Here is a 21,684-nt window from a genome sequence, read left to right on the forward strand (position 1 = left end):
GGGGAAAATCTTTTTAGTAGGGCCAGCTGTGACAAGACAAGGGGTAATGGTTTTAAACTAAACCAGGGTAGGTTTAGACTAGATATAAGGAAGAAGTTCTTTACAATGAGGGTGGTGAAACACTGGAACAGGTTGCCCAGAGAGGTAGTGGAGGCCCCATCCCTGGAAGCATTCAAGGCCAGGTTGGATGGGGCTCTGAGCAGCCTGATCTAGTTAGGGGTGTCCCTGCTCCTGCGGGGGGGTTGGACTAGATGACCTCTAGGGGTACCTTCCAACCCAAAACATTCTATGATTCTATGATTCACTTTTGACACCAGCAGGTTGTCAGGGTGTTATTTTGATAATCTCAGGCTGAGTAACAATGAGTTGCTCAAAATCTGAATTCATGGAAGTGTTGATTCAAGTCTCGAGCAGAAATCTTGGCTCATAAACAAATTGCCTATTTCCTTTGAGTGTCTTTTAGTGTGGATGCAAGAGGCTTGCTGAGCCCACCCCGTTGTTGGACCTCAGTGTCCTACTCCCACCTCTGGGGAGAGCAGCTGATGGAACTCTCAGTTAACTTACAATCCCTCCCCATCGGTCCAGCAGTGGGAGAAGGGGTGACCCTGGGAGCCAGTGGTGGCTGTGACCAGCCTGAACCAAGCCCAAGTGGGCAGCCAAAGCAGGACACCAGCAGAATGGGTTGTTTGAAGGGAGCAGAACTGCCCACATGACTTTGTGAAAATAAAGGGTTATCCTGAACCAGAGTTTGTTCCCTTTTCCCGTTGGTTGACTGATCGATTTTCCCCTCCTGATCCTTGAAAAGCTGCTACAGCGAGTCCATTGATGAGAGCCACCCTGGCTAGCCCACTCTGAACCTGGCTGGTGAGTCAGGCTTGGCTGCAACAGGTGTTTCTGATTTTAAAGGGAACAGGGAGTTTTATCATCCCAGTATGTGTGTGCTCCCTCTCACCGCTCGGCTTCCTAGGATTGAATCTGAGGCTGGAAACTCGCATTTCGTTTCTGGAAGCACTTTATTAGCCAAAGAGGCAAAACAAAACAAAACAACGGGCTCTCACAAGCAGGAGGTTAGATCTTCCCATGTCCAAAGTGATTCCACCATGCAGAGGAGCCAGCTGCTAAGCAGCGTGGCCGGCCATAGTTACAGGGTCCATCTGTTTTATAACCCTGGGATGAGGATGTGTAGGAAACCCCGCAGCCCTGGTGTTGCCTTCTCTTACTCTGGTTTCCCCTTGCTGCCTATGGCTTTGGTGTGCCGGGACGCATGGCTGCCTTTGGGGAGAGCCGATAGCGTGGAGGGAGGGCTGTCGAGCGGTGCTGGAGCACTGTCTCCAGCCATGTACGGTAGAGCTGGAGATTTTGCATGTAGGACTTGGAAATAGGGAGAAAGAAATCCTTTGTCTGTAATTTGATTTGAAATGCAGACCCACAGCTGCAAGCATTGTGGATATCAGCCTTTCACTCAAAGTGCCCTTTCCAGTATCTCTTGGGCCCTGCTAGGCTTGGGGGGAGAAATTAAGGCTTTTATTGAAGTGCCCTTTCCAGTATCTCTTGGGCTAGGCTTGGGGGGAGAAATTAAGGCTTTTATTAATCTGACTGATAGAGGGAGATGAAAACCAGACAAGCTCTCACCACCCAAGCCTTTCTTCAGCCCTGGTTTCTATGATACATTCATTAGAAAGGCTTTTCTGGGGGGGCATAGGTCCTTTTCTTCATTGTGAAAGTTTTTTCCCCTAGCCCTGCTGGGTCTCTCCAACTGCATTTCTAGATTCAGCTACATTTATGCACCCCCATGTTCCAGCTTTATGATCCCTGTATACGCCCAGGTGACTTTATTTCCACCTGCAGTAAAATCAAACTGAACGATGTGATCTCCAACACAGGCACATCCTTAGCAATTTGCTAAGGAAACCACTTCATGCTGGAGGCGATATCCCTCGGCAGGGTTTCAGCTAGCTGGATTCCTGTGTGCCGTGGCACTCCACAGGGCAGCTGGCAGACACCGCCGTCTCTTGGCAGGCAGTCACGGGAAGGGCAAAGCATTTAAAAGATGCCGGGCAACCTCTGGATTATTTGAGGCAATGCTATGCAACCCTGATATTTTGCAAATCTGGGCATTAAAGACGTACTTAGGGAAATCTCCTCTCATCCTGTGTCTCCTTCAGAAAGAGATGGAGATAATCCTATTTCAAGAGTTCCTTCTGGGCAGCCCCTGGGATAACTCCTGAAGCATCTCTGAGTGTGACACAATTGTCACATCTTTGTATGTTAAATGCTGGCCTTGCAACTACTAAGAATCCTTTCAGCCTGTTACTGTATAATGTTAAGGAAAAAGGAAACGTGTATTTATCACTTAAACTTCTGTGCTTTGTGGCAGTTGGTTTATTCTCTGTGTGGAGTGTGAAGAGGAATCGTGAAGTTAAAGCAGAGGAAGGCAGTTAGCCAAGACTGTCGTGATGTTGAAAACAGGTTTCTTCTTTTAATTCAGTGAGGCAGATAAAATTGAAATACCTTCAACGCAAGGTCACATTGTCTTATGTTATGTATGTATATGCTGAGCCCAGGAAAAGATTGATTGAATTCTTGCTCTCCTGTGAGGCTTCTTCCTCCGTGGCTTGGGTTAAGTTACTTTGCCTAAAGTTTCTCTCCTGTAAAACAAGGGTAATGCGGGTTGATGCTTCCCTGTTTAACAGTAGGTTTGTTACAGCTAATTGCTTGGTGAATGTTTAGTGCTGTAATTATGATCTGAGTTAAAGCTTTGCTTGTGTTTCACATCATTGAAAGCCCTTCCATAGAATTATAGCCTCTTGAATCGGATATTAATCCTGCTCAAGTACACTTAAAACAAGCATCCTGTTGTTCCATTCAGGCTATTCTTCGTGAATGTGCTTTCATGTTTCACATAGGCATTTTTCTAGCAGACTGTTATTGCTTCAGGAGATGTGAAGGGCAAGAGGATGCGCTAAGGCACAAAAATATTCAGTAAGTACAGACCATTATTGGAGAATCAATCACGGAGCGGGGGGAGAGAGAGGAAAGCTAGTAACTGGCCGAATAACTTGGGTGAAAAAGGGCATGGGAGCTTTTATTAAATTATTAGCACTTTGTTCACTGCAACCTGAACTTCAGGGTCTCACAGTGGTCATGGGTGATCTTAGGCAGGCAGGGATTTCCGATAGTCTATAAAGCAATTTTCTCTCCTTTCTGGTATGGGTTGGCACCGCTTATGCTAAATTTATAACATTGTGGTGTGGGTCCTTCCAGGCAGCATGGCAGAGCTCACGTACTGGATCTGTGAGTTATGAATGTACCAGTATTGTTAATGTACTGTTCACAACTGGAATAACAGAGTTGACGGCCTTTTGTGTTGCGGGAAACAGCTTATCGTAATCCATTCCCTTGTGACCTTCCAGCCGAACCAGTCTTGCTGATTCATGTTGCAAGTGACTCCTTGACAGTAAGACCATACAGTTAACCTTTTGGCATTAATAGGCACTGCAATTAGAATGGATTTATAGCCATCGCCTGGTGCCAAACCACAAATGTGATTAAATATTTTAAGAGTCTTTCCTTCAAAGCAAAAGGTAAATACAAAGTGTGCGTGCTTGAGGAGAAAATCGATGTCTGAGACTAGCTTTTTTTCTTACTGTTTTGAAGAACAATTGTTCCCCTGGCATCCCGGTAGAAAAAGTTATCTCCGAAATCACCACATCAGTGTCACAGAGTGTGGACTGGGGTTTGCATGCCAGTTGGCTTGCTCCTGGTCCTATATTTACAGGGCGGTACACAGAGCAATCAAAATAGAAACTTAATTAAATAGCTAAAATACTTTATGGCAACCAGTAGAGCATTTCTCTCTGGGAATGCACCAGCCCACATTGCCACTCAAAATAAATGAGAGGAGTAACGTGGTTCTTCTTTGAGGGCAGTTACTGCTTCTTCGCAAAGCTGAATAATGAGAAGGGAAATAAGAATGTGAAACTCTAATAATGAGGTTTGCTTCATTAAACAGCTCCTAAATATTATCTTTACTGCAGACTTCACCTGGGAAATAACTCAGGGATGGTAGAAACACTTGGACCTGCTCAGGTTTGCTTTAGAGTGAATATGCTCCAAAACTTTTGCTTTGTTGCTGTAGTCAGGTGAGTAATTCATGGCTTGGTAATTCAGTGTTCAGCAGCAGAAATATTGATTAGTTGTAAGGAATTATGACACAGGTTAAAAAATCCCTGCCAGAAATTTCTCTTGGCTAACATTTTGTTCAAACAGAGTATAGTAAAATAATAATTGTTCTCCCTCTGTTTGCAAACACCATGTTCAACAGTCATAAAACAGGTGCTGTTGTTTAGCTCGCCAACATCTACACGTTCCTGTCTGTCCTACAAAGCATGGCTCAGTTTTTATTATTAAAGCCATGCATTGCTCCTGTGATGCTTGGAAGAAGTTTCATTTATGCTTTGCAGGGAGCAGACTTGCATTACTTGCCTGGTTACAGAATCTTCAGTGGCAAAGCAAGAGACGCAGTTCCCAAATCAAAGCTCTTCAGCTCCTGACTGCCAGAACCACGTTTCTTCAACATCAAGTTTCCTGATGTGCTGAGCCTTCCTCATTCTTCCCAGTGTCAAAATGGCAGTAGGAAAGAAGTGGAATACAGAACAAATATGACCTTAAAAGCTGCAGAGTGAAGTGTTTGTATAACTGAGCGTGCAGGATGCGCCATGGTGCTTGATCCATACCTCAGAGGGGAGTGCCGGGGATGATTTCCCAGTGGGAGACTGACAGCTCCCTCTGGTCTCATTGAGGGACAGGGCTGATGTGAGTGTTGGTGTCTGACCTCCTCTCCTTTCAGAGGATTTGGTTTTCTTACTCATTCTGTGCCGGCATGCTGTTTGCCATGGAACATAGCTCTGGCATGGGTGATGCGTCCCAGAGACATAGCCAGTCCTGCCACAATGAACGTGATCCTGAAGGTTTAATGCATTTTATTCTTATGTGCGTTGTTGAGCTTCTCTTTTACCCGCTGGTCAGGGAAGCTTGGCCACAGACAGGTCTGTACTAAAAACCCATATCTCACTGAGGTACTCTCCTTTTCTCTTCCAGGTGATCCCGATGCTTCCCAAGCTGCTCTGTGAGGAGTTATGCAGTCTCAATCCCATGCGAGATAGGCTGACGTTCTCTGTGATGTGGAAAGTGACTCCAGAAGGCAAGGTACCTCAAGCAGTAGGCAGTCATCCTGCTAATCAGTCCTTCCTCGGTGCCCAGACCCTACTCTTGCAAAAAGAGTGGTAAAAATGCCATCCCTTAACACCCAGACGGATAGCGCAGTACTTGGTGAACAATACTGGAGGTTGTAGGACTGTCTCTGTATCTTGTTTTACCAGTAAGATACTGTGGAACTTCCAACTGGAATAATCTCACAAAATGGTGCGAAAAGGAAGGATATTGCTATGAATCTCAGAAATGGAGGATTTTCTGCTCCTTGCCAGGTCACCCATCCATTTAATGCCTTGCCTCTGGCAGCAGATCACAGCTAATGCTTTGGGTGGGACAAGATGTTCCCCCCTTACTCCAGGCCTGCCTTGTGCTCATAGACAGTTGTGCAATGCAGAGGATGAGGGCAGGATCCCTCTGTGGCCTCTCTGGTAAACAGACTTTCATTCTTCAGAGCTGCAGATGACATCGATCCAAATAAAGCACAATAGCTCTTCGGCAAAGGAATGGCTCTATCCTCTGCATGTGTTATTGCCAGGGAGCAGTTGTGGAGGCTATCAGTGCAGCGAGCTGCCTTCACCTGCCTGCCAGCTCTCCTGAGGTCTTCATTTCACTCCCTGTTCCTCTCCCACACACTTTGTAACACTAACAATCTCCTTTTTGGTGATCATAGGGTCCCCTCACTAATTGAGGAGGGCTAAAGACTGCCACTGCCAGAGGACTCTTCAGTCCATGTGAAGTACACTTTTTGTACTCAGAATTATTTTTTTTTTAACCTGTGTTGTGCTCATGCACAACTCTGTGGAGAGTATTTCTTGTGCCAATTTGGTAATTTTTCACAAGGATTAACTTTATTTCCTTTTTATTGTCCATGCTGCTCTAAAGGATACTGAATCTTATTTTGTGCTTTAGCAAAATATAGTTGCAGCCCTGTATCTGTATTTCTTCAGCAAGTCCCTGCTCTGGCACTGAGATAGGTTTTATTTGTTTGCTCTGAAAAGCGTTCCACTTCCTATAGCAACAGCATGATTACTTATGGGACCTCCTAATAGTAGCTACTTGGTGGGCCTTTTATTGACTCTGAGTGGTCTTTGAACAGCTAATAGTCAAGTCTTAATTAAAATAAGCTTTTAATTAAATCTTGTCTCTTGTCCCCTGCAATATATACGTTACTTGCTTTTCAAACAGTGTTCAGACCAACCCTGTCTGGCCAGTGAGAAAATAGAAGAGCTGCGGCATCTGCCTTGTGCTTGCTCGGGGAGCTGATCTCTGTGGGAGCAGTGATCTGGGCCATGACCACGCTGCCCCTTGGAAAGCAGATGGCCTACGGCCATCTCACCAAACTGGTTTCTCCCAGGAGTCCGTTCAGGACTACAGTCTTAATCGAGGTCACTTGATTTGAATATCAGGTGAAGGCTGGAGAAGAATTTACTCCTTCCAAGAGGAAAAGTGGTTGTAGGGCTTTTGCCCAGCAGGGCATTCTTGTAAGAGCTTATCTGTGAGTTGGGATGGAATGTGTCTCCTGGATTTCGAGGTAGGTGTTACTATGGGCTCATCTCAGTCTAAACAGGATCACATGCTCTCCCAGGCTTTGCTGGGTGAAAGGGAGGTGAGTCAAAGGCCCCCAACATGGCCTTTGAACCTCAGCCGGTGGTGGAGAGCCATGAGAATGCTGACATTGAGAACAGGACATTCCTCAGCGAGGGACATCTGAGGCTGAAGAGCACTTCATTGCACCCTGTATGCACAGTAGAATTGTGACCTTGAGCTTGCAAAGTGGAGCCCAACAGCACTACTAGAGGTGAGAGCTGCTCTGAGCTCCCCCTGTTACTGCTCCAAAGCAAACAAGTCTGGAGCTAATGCATCTCCCAAGGAAAAGCCACGCAGATTCCTCACTTGAATGAGACTATTGATAAGTTGTTGGGGTTTTTAATTCTTGTTTCTTTTAGAAAAAATGGTGCCAGGGTCAGCCCTTTCTGGGAGACAGGCACTTTCTTGTTTCTGTTGCTTTTGGGTTCTGGAGTTTTTTATCTTTTAGTTTTCCATCAGTGTAACATAATGTTGCCTGAGCAGCACTCCACATGGCTCCATGGACTCCAGTGGGATAGTGTGACATGATGTATCTGAGATGACTTTCCAAGGGCAGAGGCGTTCACCATATTGTTGCATCTGTGCTGTTCTTCAGAACGAGAGCTGGGCGTTTATAGGAACAATGTGGCACGTTCTTGTTCAGATGCAGTCAACAGAAAGATATTTGAAAACAAACGATGCAACTCTCCTTTTTAAGTTATTGCCTGCTGATGTTTGAAGCACAGCTCTGCTGGTTCCTTCTACCAGTGAGGAAAAGAAATTGCTTCAGTCTGAAACAACCTATACAAACAATGTGTCTTCCAGGCTCAAAACTGTTGTCATCAGCCAGGATGTGATATGGACACTACCTTGTGTGGAGAAAGTCCTCATCCTCCTGCACAGCCATGTCACACCCTCAAAGCGTCCTGCAGCACCAGGGACTGTGCTAATGGGAGGGTTTCAGCTGAGCCATGCTGACTACCATCACTTGATGTGCTGGGGACCACAGCTTTTTCTCAAAAGCAGCCAGAGCTGGGGGAAGCCTTAACATAACCCTAGAAATGTCTCAGATACTCTGTCTGGTGTCTGACTGCACCAGGTTTGCTGTGATGGGGGAGACCTTGCAGACCAGTCTTGTGGGCTCATTGTAATCTCCAAGTCCAAGCTCACAACCCCCAAATGTTGCTCCTCCGCACTGCTTTGCCCATGCATCAGCCACTGCTACGTGGACCAGCCAGCCTTGTGTGGCTTTCCCTGTAGAGGTGGAGCTTGCCCATTCCTCTGGTGGCGTTTCCAAACCAGGGACGCAAGGCTGTGGTTACCTAAAGTCTGCTTGGATGGCCGCTGAAGGCAGAGACAGAGGGCATTTCCAGGAAATACTTGGACAGGGGGTAGAGTTAAGTTAGCAAGGCTGAGTCTGGCAGCTCCGCTCACTACACGCAGGGATTACTGGACTGCACGTGGCAAGATGCATCCAAACTCCATTCCTTGTCTACGTGACGTGTGTTTAATGCATCCAGGCAATCTTGGTGAGAAGGTTTTTATTGGGTATGTTAATAAGAGATCTCGCAGGGTTGCTCTGTCCAGTTTACATCTGTTAGAGCCATTGCAGGAGTGGAAATTGGGTGCTCTGCATCATGCTGCTTGGTTGCCTTTCAGAGACCAAGAACAGAAAAAGGAATTGAGGAAACAGAAATAAAAGAAGTTTAATGTCTGCTAGTAATGGGCTGCTTGTCCTGACACTTTGCCGTGAATGTAGCCTGCCTGAGATTTGATGTTCTAGTTATATTCTGGGGGTCCAATACGCTGCATCTCTCGTCTTATAAGGAAGTGAGTGGAGCTCTGAAATATTTGGCCTCTTTTAAGCAAGCAGAAAAATGAGATTTTGTTGAAAGCTTCAAGTTCAGACAGCAAAGTGGAAATCCGGTCTGTTGCCTCCTGCAAGGGACAGAGAGAGCTCTTGGAAGCTGGGGGCAGAAAGCACCGTGTAGGCTCAGAGCTGGCTTTCAGCAGCAACCTGGGGGCTGGGAAAAGTGCTTCAGAATTACCCTTCTGGTTTGTGCCCAGTCCTTAACCCTTTTCAACATGCATGTACATGATGGAATTGACTCACCTACTTTATAGAGCAAAATGAGAGTGCTTTCCAAATACAAAATATCTAGTGTGGGATAATATAACAGCGAGGGCCAGAATTGATAATGACCTTTGATGCAGAAATTAATAGCTGGAGATGAAGGAACTACAGAGAAATAGAAGTAGTGTCTGAAAACGTTTGAAGAGCAAGTTGAAAGAGCTGCATATTACAACTGGAGAGTCTGTGGACATGCTCAGCCGAAATGAAGGCTGCTCGGCCTTGCTGCCGGACCATCTCAACAAGCAACACCACCTTCTTGGTGCCTGAGTATCATCCATGTCTTACTGAAGTCTGAAGTATCTCTATCGCCAACCGGCTAATAGTCTTCAACTTTCTGGAAGTGGATCATTTAAAGAACAGTGCAGCCTCTTCCACACCAGAGATAGTGCTTTCTTAATATCAGGAGGGTTTCTGGGTCCAGCAGATGTTGTTGATGTTGTTGACCTACCAGATATGGATCCCCCGTCACCACAAGAAGCTGAACCACGTGTAACGGGATGCAGTGGATTGCAGAGCAAGTGCTGCCAGCACTGTCACAGCATCTCTCTCCAGCTTTGTGACCTTCTCTTCCTTTCATTCTCTTTGGCATAGAGAAAGTGGCACACACAGGTTAACCATGAGCCAAGGGTGAGAGCACTTTACATTGCCAGACATCACTTGCTGCATCTCTGCTATTTAGGACACTTTCTAATTAGAAATGAGTTTAAATGCACTGTGACTTTCAGAGCTCTGAGCTGCCGAGTTATATTGCACGTATGTTCTGTGGGGCATAAGGGACGAAGGCAGCAAAGGCATCTTGGGGATCAATCCGTTCCTGTTAAAAAGAGTGTTTGCCTTTCTGAAGCAATGTCCTTGATGAGTCTGTCACAGAGCGAGCTGGCTGTTGTCCCTGGACGCCGTCACTTGCAGAATTTACCTTGTCCTGTTGTGCTGACGAAAGGGTGAGGTGGCACTTGTAGCTAAGGCAGAATTACAATTCTCCATTCATTCTCTGAGCCCTTGTGCTTTGAATGTTTTATCATAGACCACATCCATCTCCAGAGCCCTCGTGCTGATGCTCTTGACTTTTCTGAAGAGCCTTCTGGCCTTTGTCCCCCTGTGCTTTCTCACTGGCTTGATGAGCTTTTGGACTCTCTTATATATTTTGGCTGAAAATAGGTTTTCCTTTCTGCTTTAAGAAATAATTCTGAATTGCTACTTCTACATTGGTATTCTGTTACAGAGTTTAAAATGGGAGTGGCTTCTCATTTAAAATAAAATAATTTTATAGGTGACTTATAGATTATTTTCCTCTAGATTCCAGCATAGTTTGGAAGCTCGGAAAGGTTCCTGCCTTGAGTTTGGACTTAGGACCATAGGCACGATCAGAGAAACAAGGGGTCAGTGACCGGCTATTTCTCCTCCAGACCCACCAAGGTCCTACTCAGGCACTTTCAGAAGTGCTGGTCAGACATTCTGAAAACGGAGTATTTTAGGGCCAGCCCCTGGTGCCCCACTGGCCACATATTAATTGAAGAGGTGAATGCAATCTGCCGTGTTTTAGGTAGGAGATCCTCCTTTGCTCATGTGTATCTGCTTGTTGCCACCCCTGTACCCAGTAACCTTTGAGTCAACTGACTGATTTTACCTCCCAGCTGGGCTGTAGCTCTTATGAGCTCTATGAAAGAAGGAAATCAGGTAGAGGAGAGAGGTCCATGTGATGGAAATACTTTATTATGCACATACACGTTATTAGATGTTAGAGAATCAATATGGGCAAAAGGCCTTCTGGTGGCCTCAGTATGAGAAGATCTTCATTTGAAGCTCAGTCAGTGATGAGATCTGCTGTCATTTCTTCCAGTGTTTGTACAACTTCCCGAGCTTTTGTGCACTGGAAGAATCAGTCCTCAGATCTATTTATGCTTTCTAATTTTGCAGATCCTTGATGAATGGTTTGGGCGGACAGTCATCTGCTCCTGTGTGAAGCTGAGCTACGACCATGCACAGAGTATGATTGAAAGCCCTGGGAAGGTGTTCTCACCTGAAGAACTTCCCCCTGTCTCCCCTCAACACTCAATAGCTGAGATCCAGCAAGCTGTGCTGAACCTGCATCGAATCGCTCAGCACCTCCGCAAACAGCGTTTCATCGATGGTGCTCTGCGCTTAGACCAGGTGAGTAAATCCAGCCCCTGTAAGGGGGTCCCACTCCAGTGAAGCAGTTTCATGTTGTATTCCCTAAGGATTTCTTGATCAGTCTAAAACCCAAAGGGGAAAGTCAGGCTGGAATAGAAGGGCAGATTTGTGTGCCAATATAATCTTAAAAGCAGCATCAAGTTATGTATGAAAAGCATGAAGTAAAGTAGGATCAAAAGAGAAAAGTTCCTGGTTTTTAAGGAGTGATCCATTTTCCAACATTTGTCAAAATTGTAAAACCCTGGTGGATTAGGTAAGTAACTTACACAGTGAAACAAATCATGATGGTGTCGTTCATTACCAAGCAATTCAGATATCTTTAGTGCACATTTCACTATGAAAGGCTCGTCCTCCACATTTATTTCTGTGCTTGCGATACTCACGTTTTCCACAGCTTTTATAGCAGTTCTCTGGACAGGGAAAATGACTAAATGTTATCTCAGCTAATAGTTATAAGTGTTGGGTGTGTTTCAGAGAAAGAAATGCTAGTGAGAAGGTTTTCTGTCTGGGGTGATTTAAATAATCTTGTATCCGTTGTGGTATGTGTGATATCTGTTTTACAAGTAGATCCATGTATCTTAGACTATCACAGCAAAAATACTTTTGCATTTGAGGTTCAGCTGCTCTGAGGTGGCTTCTGACAGTTTTTGTGGGTAGGAGGTTCCAGTAACTGATAGAATCCGGTGGCCTTCCTGAGCATGAGACAAAATAATCTCTTAATATAAGGAAGCTCCATTGTTTCATTTTGCAAAATGAGCATGAGTCAACCTAGGGATATTGCTGAGAAAGAAGCTAGTGTACTGAGATGTGTAAATAGGACTATTGTATGTAAGAGGTATGTTGTAACCCTTCCATTTTACTCAGCGTTGTGGTGGTGTCTCCAGTTGCAGGAAAGTCTTAATTTTAGAGAAATCATTGTGGAGTCTGTAATCTGCAACCTTCCCCATCAGAGCACACGGCTTAGCCTGGAAAAACTGGGAAGAGGAGGCAATGTTCTGTTCCCCGTGTCTAAGATGGACAGATGAGACATCTGTATCTTGAATTTCAGTAGAGGAGATTGGGGTTACACTTCAGCATAAAATTTCTGGTGTAGGAACCATGGTGTCTAAGGCTCTCTTGCCTACATCTGTTGTAGGGGGACTTAAAGGACTGGTTTAGGTGCACATAAGTGAGCCTGGAGCAAGGGCGTTTCCTCAATGTCCTTCCTTGCTCAAAGGCAATAATAATTCTTAAAATTGTATTCAAATAATTTTTGGAAATCAGACTCCCACTTTGAAGTCCTGCAGAGTTTGCTTAAACCTCTTTTGGAACAGAGGTTTCCCTCTGAGGTTCATTGTACAATGGCTAATGCTAGAGAAACATAAAACACCCCAACCTTTGCACTTGATGAGCCAGCTGGGAAGCCTTGGAGATGTCTGGGTTTGAACAACAGTCGACAGTGACTGGGAGCTGCATTACACAAGTCATACAGTGTAGTGCTGAGCGGTCATCACGTGTGCCTGAGTTGAGTACCTGTTATCAAACTAACCTCAGGGAAAGTGTGTTTTAAAACAGCGGTGACATTTTCAATGGGAGGGTTTGGCAAGGGAAGCATCCTGTTCCAGTGATACCCCATAGAAGATTAGCAGTGTTTTGTTTTGCTCTGTGCCATTATAGAGGAGCTGTTAAAGAGAACGTATTGGAGCATCATTTGTGAGATCAGGGTTAAAAGCCACTGCTAAGGGCACCAGAGAGGACTGGTTCCTACTCAGCCTAGTTCCTAACCATCATGATAAACTGAATTATATCTCACAAGTGGCACTTCATGCCATGCTGAATCTTTCTCCTCTGGCAAGAGTGTCAGAGCAAAAGTAATGGTCTTGGAGAAGGAAGTGTATTTTAGTTCAAGGGACACTTTCATCATGCTTACTCTTTTAAAGTACTGCCTTGGTAGTTGCGTTTTCATAAATACCCCCTCTCCAGCCCATGGAGAAAGTGGTTACTGTAAGGCCAGGGTATGAGCATTATGTGAGGGATGGGTGTGTGGACACGGCCAGTGGTGTATGGCCAGACAAAGCAATCTGTACCTTTTAATAGAAGGAGATGAGTCCCTCTGCCTTTGCTCCCCCACTTCCCTGCGTTCCCATGGGCGCAGTTGTGTGCTGGGTCCGACTTCCAGCACCGAGCAAGCAAGGGTGGGTCCAAATGGGGAACACACCTTTCTAATCACTGGACCTCTCACTGATTTCCTGTTGAGTAATGTAAAGGCTGAACAATGGAAGACAATCCAGCAGGAAACTAGGGGCAATGAATTATCAGATTCCAAATAAATATGTGAATGAAGGAAATGATCATCCCACAGTCTTAAGGGAGGGGATGGCTGGGCATGGATGACTTTTGTGCTTTTTTTTCCAAGGGATGTGAGCCCTCTTCCTATACATTGCATTGTGTTTGAGAGTTTCTACCTTAGGGTCATTCCTGATGGAACACTGATGACTTTTTTTTGCTTACTACCACCCTGGCAGTGTGACGTGCTCTGGTGCTTCCTGTTGGTATTAAGAAAATCATTGGGGGAAGAATCTCCCATCCTGTTTTGCCACTGGCTGTGGTGGCCTTGGGCTGGCCAGCTTCAGTTTACCCTTTGGAATGATATCAATCTCCCCCATAGCATCCATATAATTTGGGATTTATTCTCCAAAACTAAGAACGTCTCTCAAATTAAGCCATTCATGGGTGTATCTTTATAATGGCAGAAATATTGGTTGGCCAGGGTCTTGAAGAATTTGTGGATTCAGTGTCAGTACATGTGTCTCTTTGGGGCTGTGTAATTTTGAATTCCTGCCTCAGTTTGGTCCTGGCTGTGGCAACCTACGTACCTGCCACTCTTTTCCTCCAGTTCCTTTCATGCCTCTGCAGACATCTGTAGGGGAATCCTGCTGCCTTCGACCTTGGGTGAGGACCATCTTTGCAACCAGAGCCACGCATCTGTCACTCCGCGGGCTCTTGCTGTCCCCATAGGCCCCTTCTGGGGCTTTTTCCCTAAAATATGTTTCCCTGTGCTGCCTGCCAGCTTCCTAGCTCCAGAAGGCAGCTAAGCACTGAGTTTCAGAGGTTTAAAGTCTTTGCACCTTCAGCGGTTAAGGAGCTTACGAAACTTTGTCCACACAGACAGAGATTAATGTATTTCTTTTCCTTCTCATTTGGAGCTGCAGCTTTTAGATGTAAAGGCAAGAAGTGCCTTGTGCTGTGGCTTTGAGAAAAAGTGTTCAGATATTTACAATATTGTCTTCCCCACCCCCCCCACCCCCCGCCTCCTTCCTGCCCAGGACCATGAAATGCCACCCCTGTGCTGTCCTCTCGCAGCTCTTGGTGCACCCGCACTATAAATTGGAGCAGGGATCTGACCTGGTTTAAAAACCAAAGTGAGCACAACCCACAACTTTCCTTTTTTTTTTCCTGGCCAAGTTACTCTGAAGCTGGATCACTGCCCCAAACCACAGCTTTTAGAAACACTAGCCAGAGAATCACATAGAAACTTGCTTTCAACAAAAACCATCAAGTTTGCAGAAAAGCTCCTTAGCTCAAGCCTGCCTAGAGGAGACCTGCTGATAAATGGTTCTCTTTTTGGCCTCAGCAGTTTATAAATGAATCATGAGGACAGATGCCTACAAGAAGACAGGTTAAAAAGGATTTCTGTGCGTATTTAAAATGAGAATACACCAGGATGCTGATCTGTCTCTATGACAACTGTCTGTGAGCTGAGCAGTGGCTTTTGTTGTGCCAGTGACTCTGCCCTTGCCAGCGCACTTACACCTGGGTGCTTAAAATGTTGGCATTGACCAAAGTTCATTGTGAGAACAACCCAAAGTGCATTTGCCTTAGACGGGTTAATGGCATGGAATTGTTTGCTAGAATAGCTTCCCTCCTTGTTTTCTGTGCGACAGACATTCAGCTTTGCAGGTGTGTGCGAAGAGGGAAGGAAAAAAGGATTAAAATGGCAAAGATGAGGATGTTACGCAAATTTAAGGGTTGAATTGCTAGCGAAATCATCTCACTTCTGCTTGCTCTCAGCCTGTGTACTCTGCCTGCTGTCTCGTCGTCTGAGCAAGGGTTGCTTTAACCTTTGGGTCTCTATTGTTTTGAATAACTTAAAGATATTTAAAATTATATTGTTGTACCTCTGCACCATGCTGGTGACCTTACCTATGGTCCTGTCCAAGTGGCTGCTGGCGATAAGGAAATACAGGATCTTTGAGAATAGCTTTGTTTAATTAAGGTTGGTGGGACTCCTGGAGTAATAGAGTATTGCTGCTGCAGGAAAGATGGGGAAAACAAGCACACAGACTCCAAATACCAGAATGTGTGTAGAATACCAGCTCCAAAACACCCAGGTATATGGCATACTGGATATATATTAACCAGCTCTGTATAGTTTTTGAAGCACTCAGAATTGACTCTGTCTACTTGACGCAAACAGCTCTGAGAAAGTTGACTCAAGGCATCCACTCAGGGAAAACAAGGAGGAAGAAGGGCATTGTACGTGCAGGATGTGCCATTGTATGTTGGGAAATTTCGTATATAGTTGTGGTTAATGGGATAGGACAGAAACGCATATTTTTAGACAGTAGCTCCTGCTAATGCCGATTAATTTGAAATCTCAGGAGTCAGAGATTAATTACTATCACAATTAAAATTTTCCAATATGAATGATTGCTGGAAATAATTATGGGAAATTGTTCTGTCATATTTCCTGCCTCATATCTGTATAGGAAGCATTCAGGTCTTCTCCTCTTCTTGCTATGTGGGAGTAGTATATGCTTCTACCCTGGTTAAACAGTCATTGTTTGCAAAATACAATGTATTTGTATGCAAAATACAATATATTTGTATACGAATGGAAGGCACTTTGCGTTGGAAGAACTGTTTAGATGGGACAGCAAAGGGCTATAATGTTGTATAGACCTCAGCTAACTGCATGCGCCTATGTTTTCCCTAAGAACATGATCTGAATTAATGTCTTAAAATGCTGTTGGGGCAGGAAGGCCATTCTGGCTTGAGTACTCCCTGGTGTGATGCTTAGGTTTCCTAGCCATGGCTGCTGTATGTGCTACCCCTGCACACTCTCAGTGCACGCATCTTCCTTGAGAGGAGTAAATGGCTTTGCTCCAACCCCTGGCTCCTGGCTGCATCTCTCCGGGGAGCATTGCTTGGTTGGGGTTTTGGCCAAAGAGAAAATCCTGGTGCTCATCACCTAGGGTGTGACATTGGTGCCAAATTCATCTCGGATTTGGTTCCCTCAGGGTAGGTTGAGGTGTGTACCTGTTTTGGCCCAAGAGAAACTCAAAAAGGCCCATTTATAAAATCCTGAAAACTGCCATGATACCTCCCGTAAGAGGCTGTTACAGCAACAGTGCATGAACATGACAGCAGAGGCAGGGTGGGCTGTATGTATGGTGCTGTAAGATAAATGGAAATGCAGACTGACAAGGAGCTTTCACTATTCGCTTCCTATCACAATTCCACCATTGTCTGCTCCTTCTCTTTGATGTCTGGTTAAAGAGACATCACTGATACCCAGAATGGGGACAGCAGGTGCTATACAATCATTATGGACAGTTGCTTATACTGTGTGATACATAAAGCAGCTGGGGGGATGTTGGATGTATTTGGAGATTAATTTCTTTTGGGGATTTTATGTCTTTTGCATTGCCCCAGTTAATACGTCAAAATGAGCATCCGAAGCTACAGCTTTCTACTGGGGGATACTGTTCTTCCCTGCAGGAGTAACCGAAATGCATTTGCAAAGGTGCATTAGCAAAGTAGGAATGATTTTTGAAATGTCTTCCCTACAGTACCACAGGGGAACACGGTACTTTGCAGGCAAATAAGAAATGTCATCGTTGTCGTCAGGAACAACTAACGTCTCGGGTCGGGCAGTTTGCGCACGCACTGAGGATACATGCAGGAAGGAGGTGTTGCAGGGTCCTGGTATGGAGGGGGTCTGTGTTGGCGGAGCATCTCTCTGCTTGCATGGAGATGTTTGCATTGCCAGTAGGTTTTAAAATACTTTGATTAAATTAGGATTTTGAGTGGAAAGCCCTCAGAATCTAATATTTTGCCCTGGGATTTTAATGACGTCCTCCCAGGGGTGTGAGTAGGATTGATGTCCTCGCACATGTCCCGCCGTTCCCCAATCGTTCTTTTAGAGCTGAGCAGCTGTGTCCCAGCAGGAGCAGGTGGTGAAGTGGTCGAGCTGGCTCCAACAGGAGTGGGGGAGTCGGACGCTGGAGCGCAGGGCTCGGCTGTAGAGTGTCGTGCTGGGAGCCACCACAGCCAGATGTCTGGGCAAACACGGCCGGGAAGGAGCTCCCCACACAGTGGTGCTCTGGCATTAATTTACCATCAGTAATGCAAGAGTGGGTTATGACTTTATTCTTCCTGGAGTATTCTAGGCACTACCTCAGATATTCAAGTTTTCCGGTCATGTACAAGTGTTTTTCTTTTAAACAAACACAGCTTAACCCTTGAGTTTTATTCAATCTACCATAGAACTGCAAGCTCAGAAAATCCTCCAAAAAGAAGGGGTCCTGTGCTTTAATTTTGAGATGCTGTCTGTCACAGCAATAGCTTCTGTCGTCTGCCAGCCTCAGAGCAACTATCAGAGGGGAGGCCAGCTCCATCCTTCCAGGCGATGGGAACGGCATGAAGAGGTGAAGCCGTTGCCTGAGCTCACGCGGTGAGTCAGTGGCAGAGCTGGCAGGACAGCCTTTTCCTGATTCCCAGGCCAAATCCAGCTCCTTAGGCCAAAGCTGACCATTCTCTTCCTCTCACATTTATTACTGACAGCTATCGAATAAGAATTGGTGCTTTTTTGTTTCTGCTGTTTATTGCTGGCCCGGTTAAGGTCAGATTTTTTTATCCCAGCTCCCCTGCAGGTAATTCTTACTGGGCAGAGCAGAGAAACAAGCATCAGCATGAAGGGCTGAGCTGTGGCCAGCACGTCTTTGCAACGCAGAAGCAATCAGTGTGTTTCACAAGTGGTCTCTCTCCCCAGTCCTTTCCATTCTCAGGCTTTGCCTATATGTGCCAGGACCAAGCCAGTGTGCTGCTGTCCCATAGAAGTCTCTCTTGCTTTAGGAGGACACGACAGAGTTGCAGTGGGCAGTACTTCGTCATACCTTCCAAATTGCTTGGCAATTTCTATTGATTGAATCCAGTTGGTGATCAGCCATTGTAGAACGGGGGGAGCTGGCAGTCATCACATGCTGACCTGCAAGTAGGGTTGAAGGTGTTTGCAGGTACTCCCAGTTCACACATGAAATAGCCATCTCTTGGTTTCCTGGACTAGCTGGACACAGATGGGTCTTGCCCATGCTTGTGTGATAGGCAGCCTGGGGTCACTTGCTCATAGGGATCTCAGACATTGTGGAATAGCACCTCTAGGGGAAAGAGAGGGCATCTGTGGCTGGTGGTGGCTTAACGTGATGGAATGTATCCCAAAAGTGAAGCTGGTAGCTAAGGTGACAGAATTCAGTGCTTGGCCCAGCTGAGCAGCCGCTCACTGGTGTTTTTGAGGTTGGTAGGGAGAGAAGTAGTGGCTTGTGCTGGTTATATTGAAAGAGGTTCAGGATGGAAAAACTGGTTCTCAATGAGGCAGAAACAAACTGGTTCTTCGGTGTCTCCGATGGCAAGACAGATAAACCCCAGGAAAACAAGTGTTTGTGTAGAGGTGCATGGGGGGTGAGTGCTGGGAGGAAATTCTTACTTTACATTTTCTACTGAGGAAGCAACCCTTGTTCCGAGAGTCTTGGCCCACAGTTGAAGGTGTTTTTCTTCCTCGGCGATGAACAAACGTCATCAGCAAGTCTCTTGTTGTTTCAGATTCCGTTTATCACGTATTTGAACAGAGACTTGACAAGGCTTTTTTTCAAGTATTAATTATAGCTGACTGCATGGCTAATCCATCATTCTCTTTAGATGGAGTCACTGGGTGTTGAGTGATGTAACTTCAAATGTGATCAGTCTGCCATAGGTGAAGATGTAGCAGCTCTTTGTCAGAGCCAGTTCTGTTTCACCTAACAGTAAATGGAAGAAAGGCTAATTGTATAATGACAAAAGACAACGTTTGGAAGTAGATGAAAGATTCCGACATTGCAGTTCTGTGATTTTTCATTTCAATTCCAAAGTGAGAGCAGGGGAAAAATTCTTGCTTTCCATGACCACAGCTCATTCTATCAGGTGCTTCTGGCCATGATCATTCCTTCTGAATCCTGGGATGTTTTATCTTTTCTCATCCATAGCATACGGATGCTGAAGTACAAAGAAGCTCAGAGAGCACCTGTGGTTTCCAGAGCCCTCTGAAATGAGGCTACAAGAGCCTTAGCCAAGATCCCAGCAGCTGAGCTGAGGATGGAGCTGCTCTTGCCCCATCTGAGGAAGCCCGTGCCTGCTGAAGTCCACTTTTGGGTTTATCTTTAAACATTCCAAGTCCAAGCCCACGTCTCCTGAAATTATATGCCCTGCCAAAGTTTGCAGTGATTCATTGGGAGTACATTTTGTTGAGCAACCTCTTGGTTTTGTTTTGAAAGCAAGTGGCTTTGAATCTGTCTTTAGTAGTCTAGATCATTTATCTTGCCCTTCTCTACATCTTCATATGATAATAAGGAAGTTGTTCAAGCATATGAGCATAATTCAGAGAGTAGATTTCCCCTGAATACGTAATTGCATAAAATGGGAGCATGAGGCATGACACCCCAGATAAGATTGTTGGTCCACGTGGCACTTTGTTTCTGAGATTTGTCCATGCTTGAGATTTGAGAAAGAACTCCTCCCTGACTATGCTGGTCCTTTGTGCAGTGCTGTGTTCGGTTGTGGGAGACGCTGTGATACCCTGTTGCTTCCGGTTCCCATCGTGAGACACAAATACCCATCTCTCCCCAAAGATACGTATTCACAAGTTTTTGCATTGTCAGCACCTTAAAACCCGACAGCAGTATTAAACTTCGCCCTCTGAAGGGAATGCATCCTCCAGTTTGGGTCTAGGCTGGTAGCAGATATATTGCATTTGTACTAATCAGTTACCAATCGAGTTGGACACAGTGCGTTGCCCATCTGTGATGGGCTACCATTAAGTTGATGGTCACTTGAAAACCAAGCAAGAGGCAGTGAGAAAGTAGCTTCAATAATTTGCTGGGTTAGAGTGGTTTGAGAGGCTTCAGACATCTGGAAGAAACCAGCCATGCAAAATCACCGTGAAGGGTTTTTTGCGGGTAATTCCCTTCACTGGACCTGAAAAACTTGTTCCCGTCACAGAAATGCAAACTAACAAACAGTCACTACTGTTTGGTTTTTTGTTTTTTTTTTTTTTAAAAAAAAATCTAGCCTGAATGCAAAAAGAAATTTAATTTGTGCCTTCCTTGACAATCGAAGTAAACTGGCTGCATCATGGGTTTGATCCCTCTGGTCCTGCTGACCTTGGGGGACTGCAGAGCCATAGCATATTGGGTGTCTTTTGGCAATGCTGAGATCAGCCCTCTGACTGAGAAATCAGTGAATCAACAGGAGGTTTTGCATTAGCTTTAAGGCTGCAGTTTCACCTCAATTTCAAGGTCTCTGTTTTAATCTCAAGGCTGTCCTTTTCTGAGAAGAAACCTCATTGACTGAGCTAGCACTTTGCTTCTGATTAGCATGGTAGAGTAGAACCTGACCCACAATACTAGGAAATAAAATGCTTAAATAGCTAAAATGGGATTTAAAAAAAAAAAAAAAGCAATTTGTTAAATGATTTCTCTGTCAGTGATGTGTTTAGCAGGTATAGAAGACAGAATGAACTAAAACAGGCTTTGGCATTTTGGAAAGTGAGTCATTTTTTCTGTTGCATCATGTATAAACTTTTCCCTTCTCGTGTATGTATGGTTGAAATTACTTTGAGGTTTTGAATTTTCACTTCAGCTCTCTGTTTTTTATTATTTTCAAACATTACTGAAAGTGATGGTTGATAGTCTTTAATACTGTGCTCGCATTGCCTTGCTCTTTAGTTATTTTTTTTTTTTTTTAAAATAAGCCAGTGGGCAACATTAGGTGGTTAAATGAGCTGGGGAGTTACTGGTTTCCTATGTTTAGGTAGGATTAAGAAGTAGGTGTATTGATGGATCCTTAACATGGTGCCAGAGGGTGCTGCTATCAAATAGCCTTTAACCAGGGGACCAACCTTGAAATCCTGTGCACTGTGGTCATGTCTTTTCAAATTCTCAAGAAGCATTTGTACAGGTTCCTTGAAATCAGTTTACAGACCATGAATGTGGTGCTGTTGCAACCTGCTGAGACAGCGGACAGATAAGTCTTTTCTTAAAAGAATGCAAAACAGTATAAAACCCCGTGGGATGAACATCCCACTCACAGGGTGATCTTGCTCTTGGGTTTGTTCAGTCCTCTTCTCCCCTCAGTTCTGGCATTCTCCATGCTGGAGGAATCATAGAATCATAGAATCATAGAATCGCTTTGGTTGGAAAAGACCTTTAAGATCATAGAGTCCAACCTTTAACCTACCCCTGCCATCCCACCACTAAACCATGTCCCTAAGCACCTCATCTGTCCTTCTTTTAAATACCTCCAAGGAT

General features: G+C 45.0%; 1 protein-coding gene across 1 annotated transcript in view; it reads left to right on the top strand.

Annotated features, from left to right (window-relative positions):
* DIS3L2 (DIS3 like 3'-5' exoribonuclease 2) overlaps window positions 1-21,684 on the top strand; it is a 198,126-nt gene that overhangs the window by 118,028 nt on the left and 58,414 nt on the right. Inside the window, 2 exon segments of the mRNA XM_035889935.1 lie at window positions 5,101-5,208; window positions 10,832-11,065. Coding sequence (XP_035745828.1) covers window positions 5,101-5,208; window positions 10,832-11,065 — 342 coding nt within the window.

This window comes from Egretta garzetta, unplaced genomic scaffold, assembly GCF_000687185.1.
Source record: "Egretta garzetta isolate BGI_Z169 unplaced genomic scaffold, ASM68718v1 scaffold172, whole genome shotgun sequence".
Lineage (NCBI taxonomy): Eukaryota > Metazoa > Chordata > Aves > Pelecaniformes > Ardeidae > Egretta > Egretta garzetta.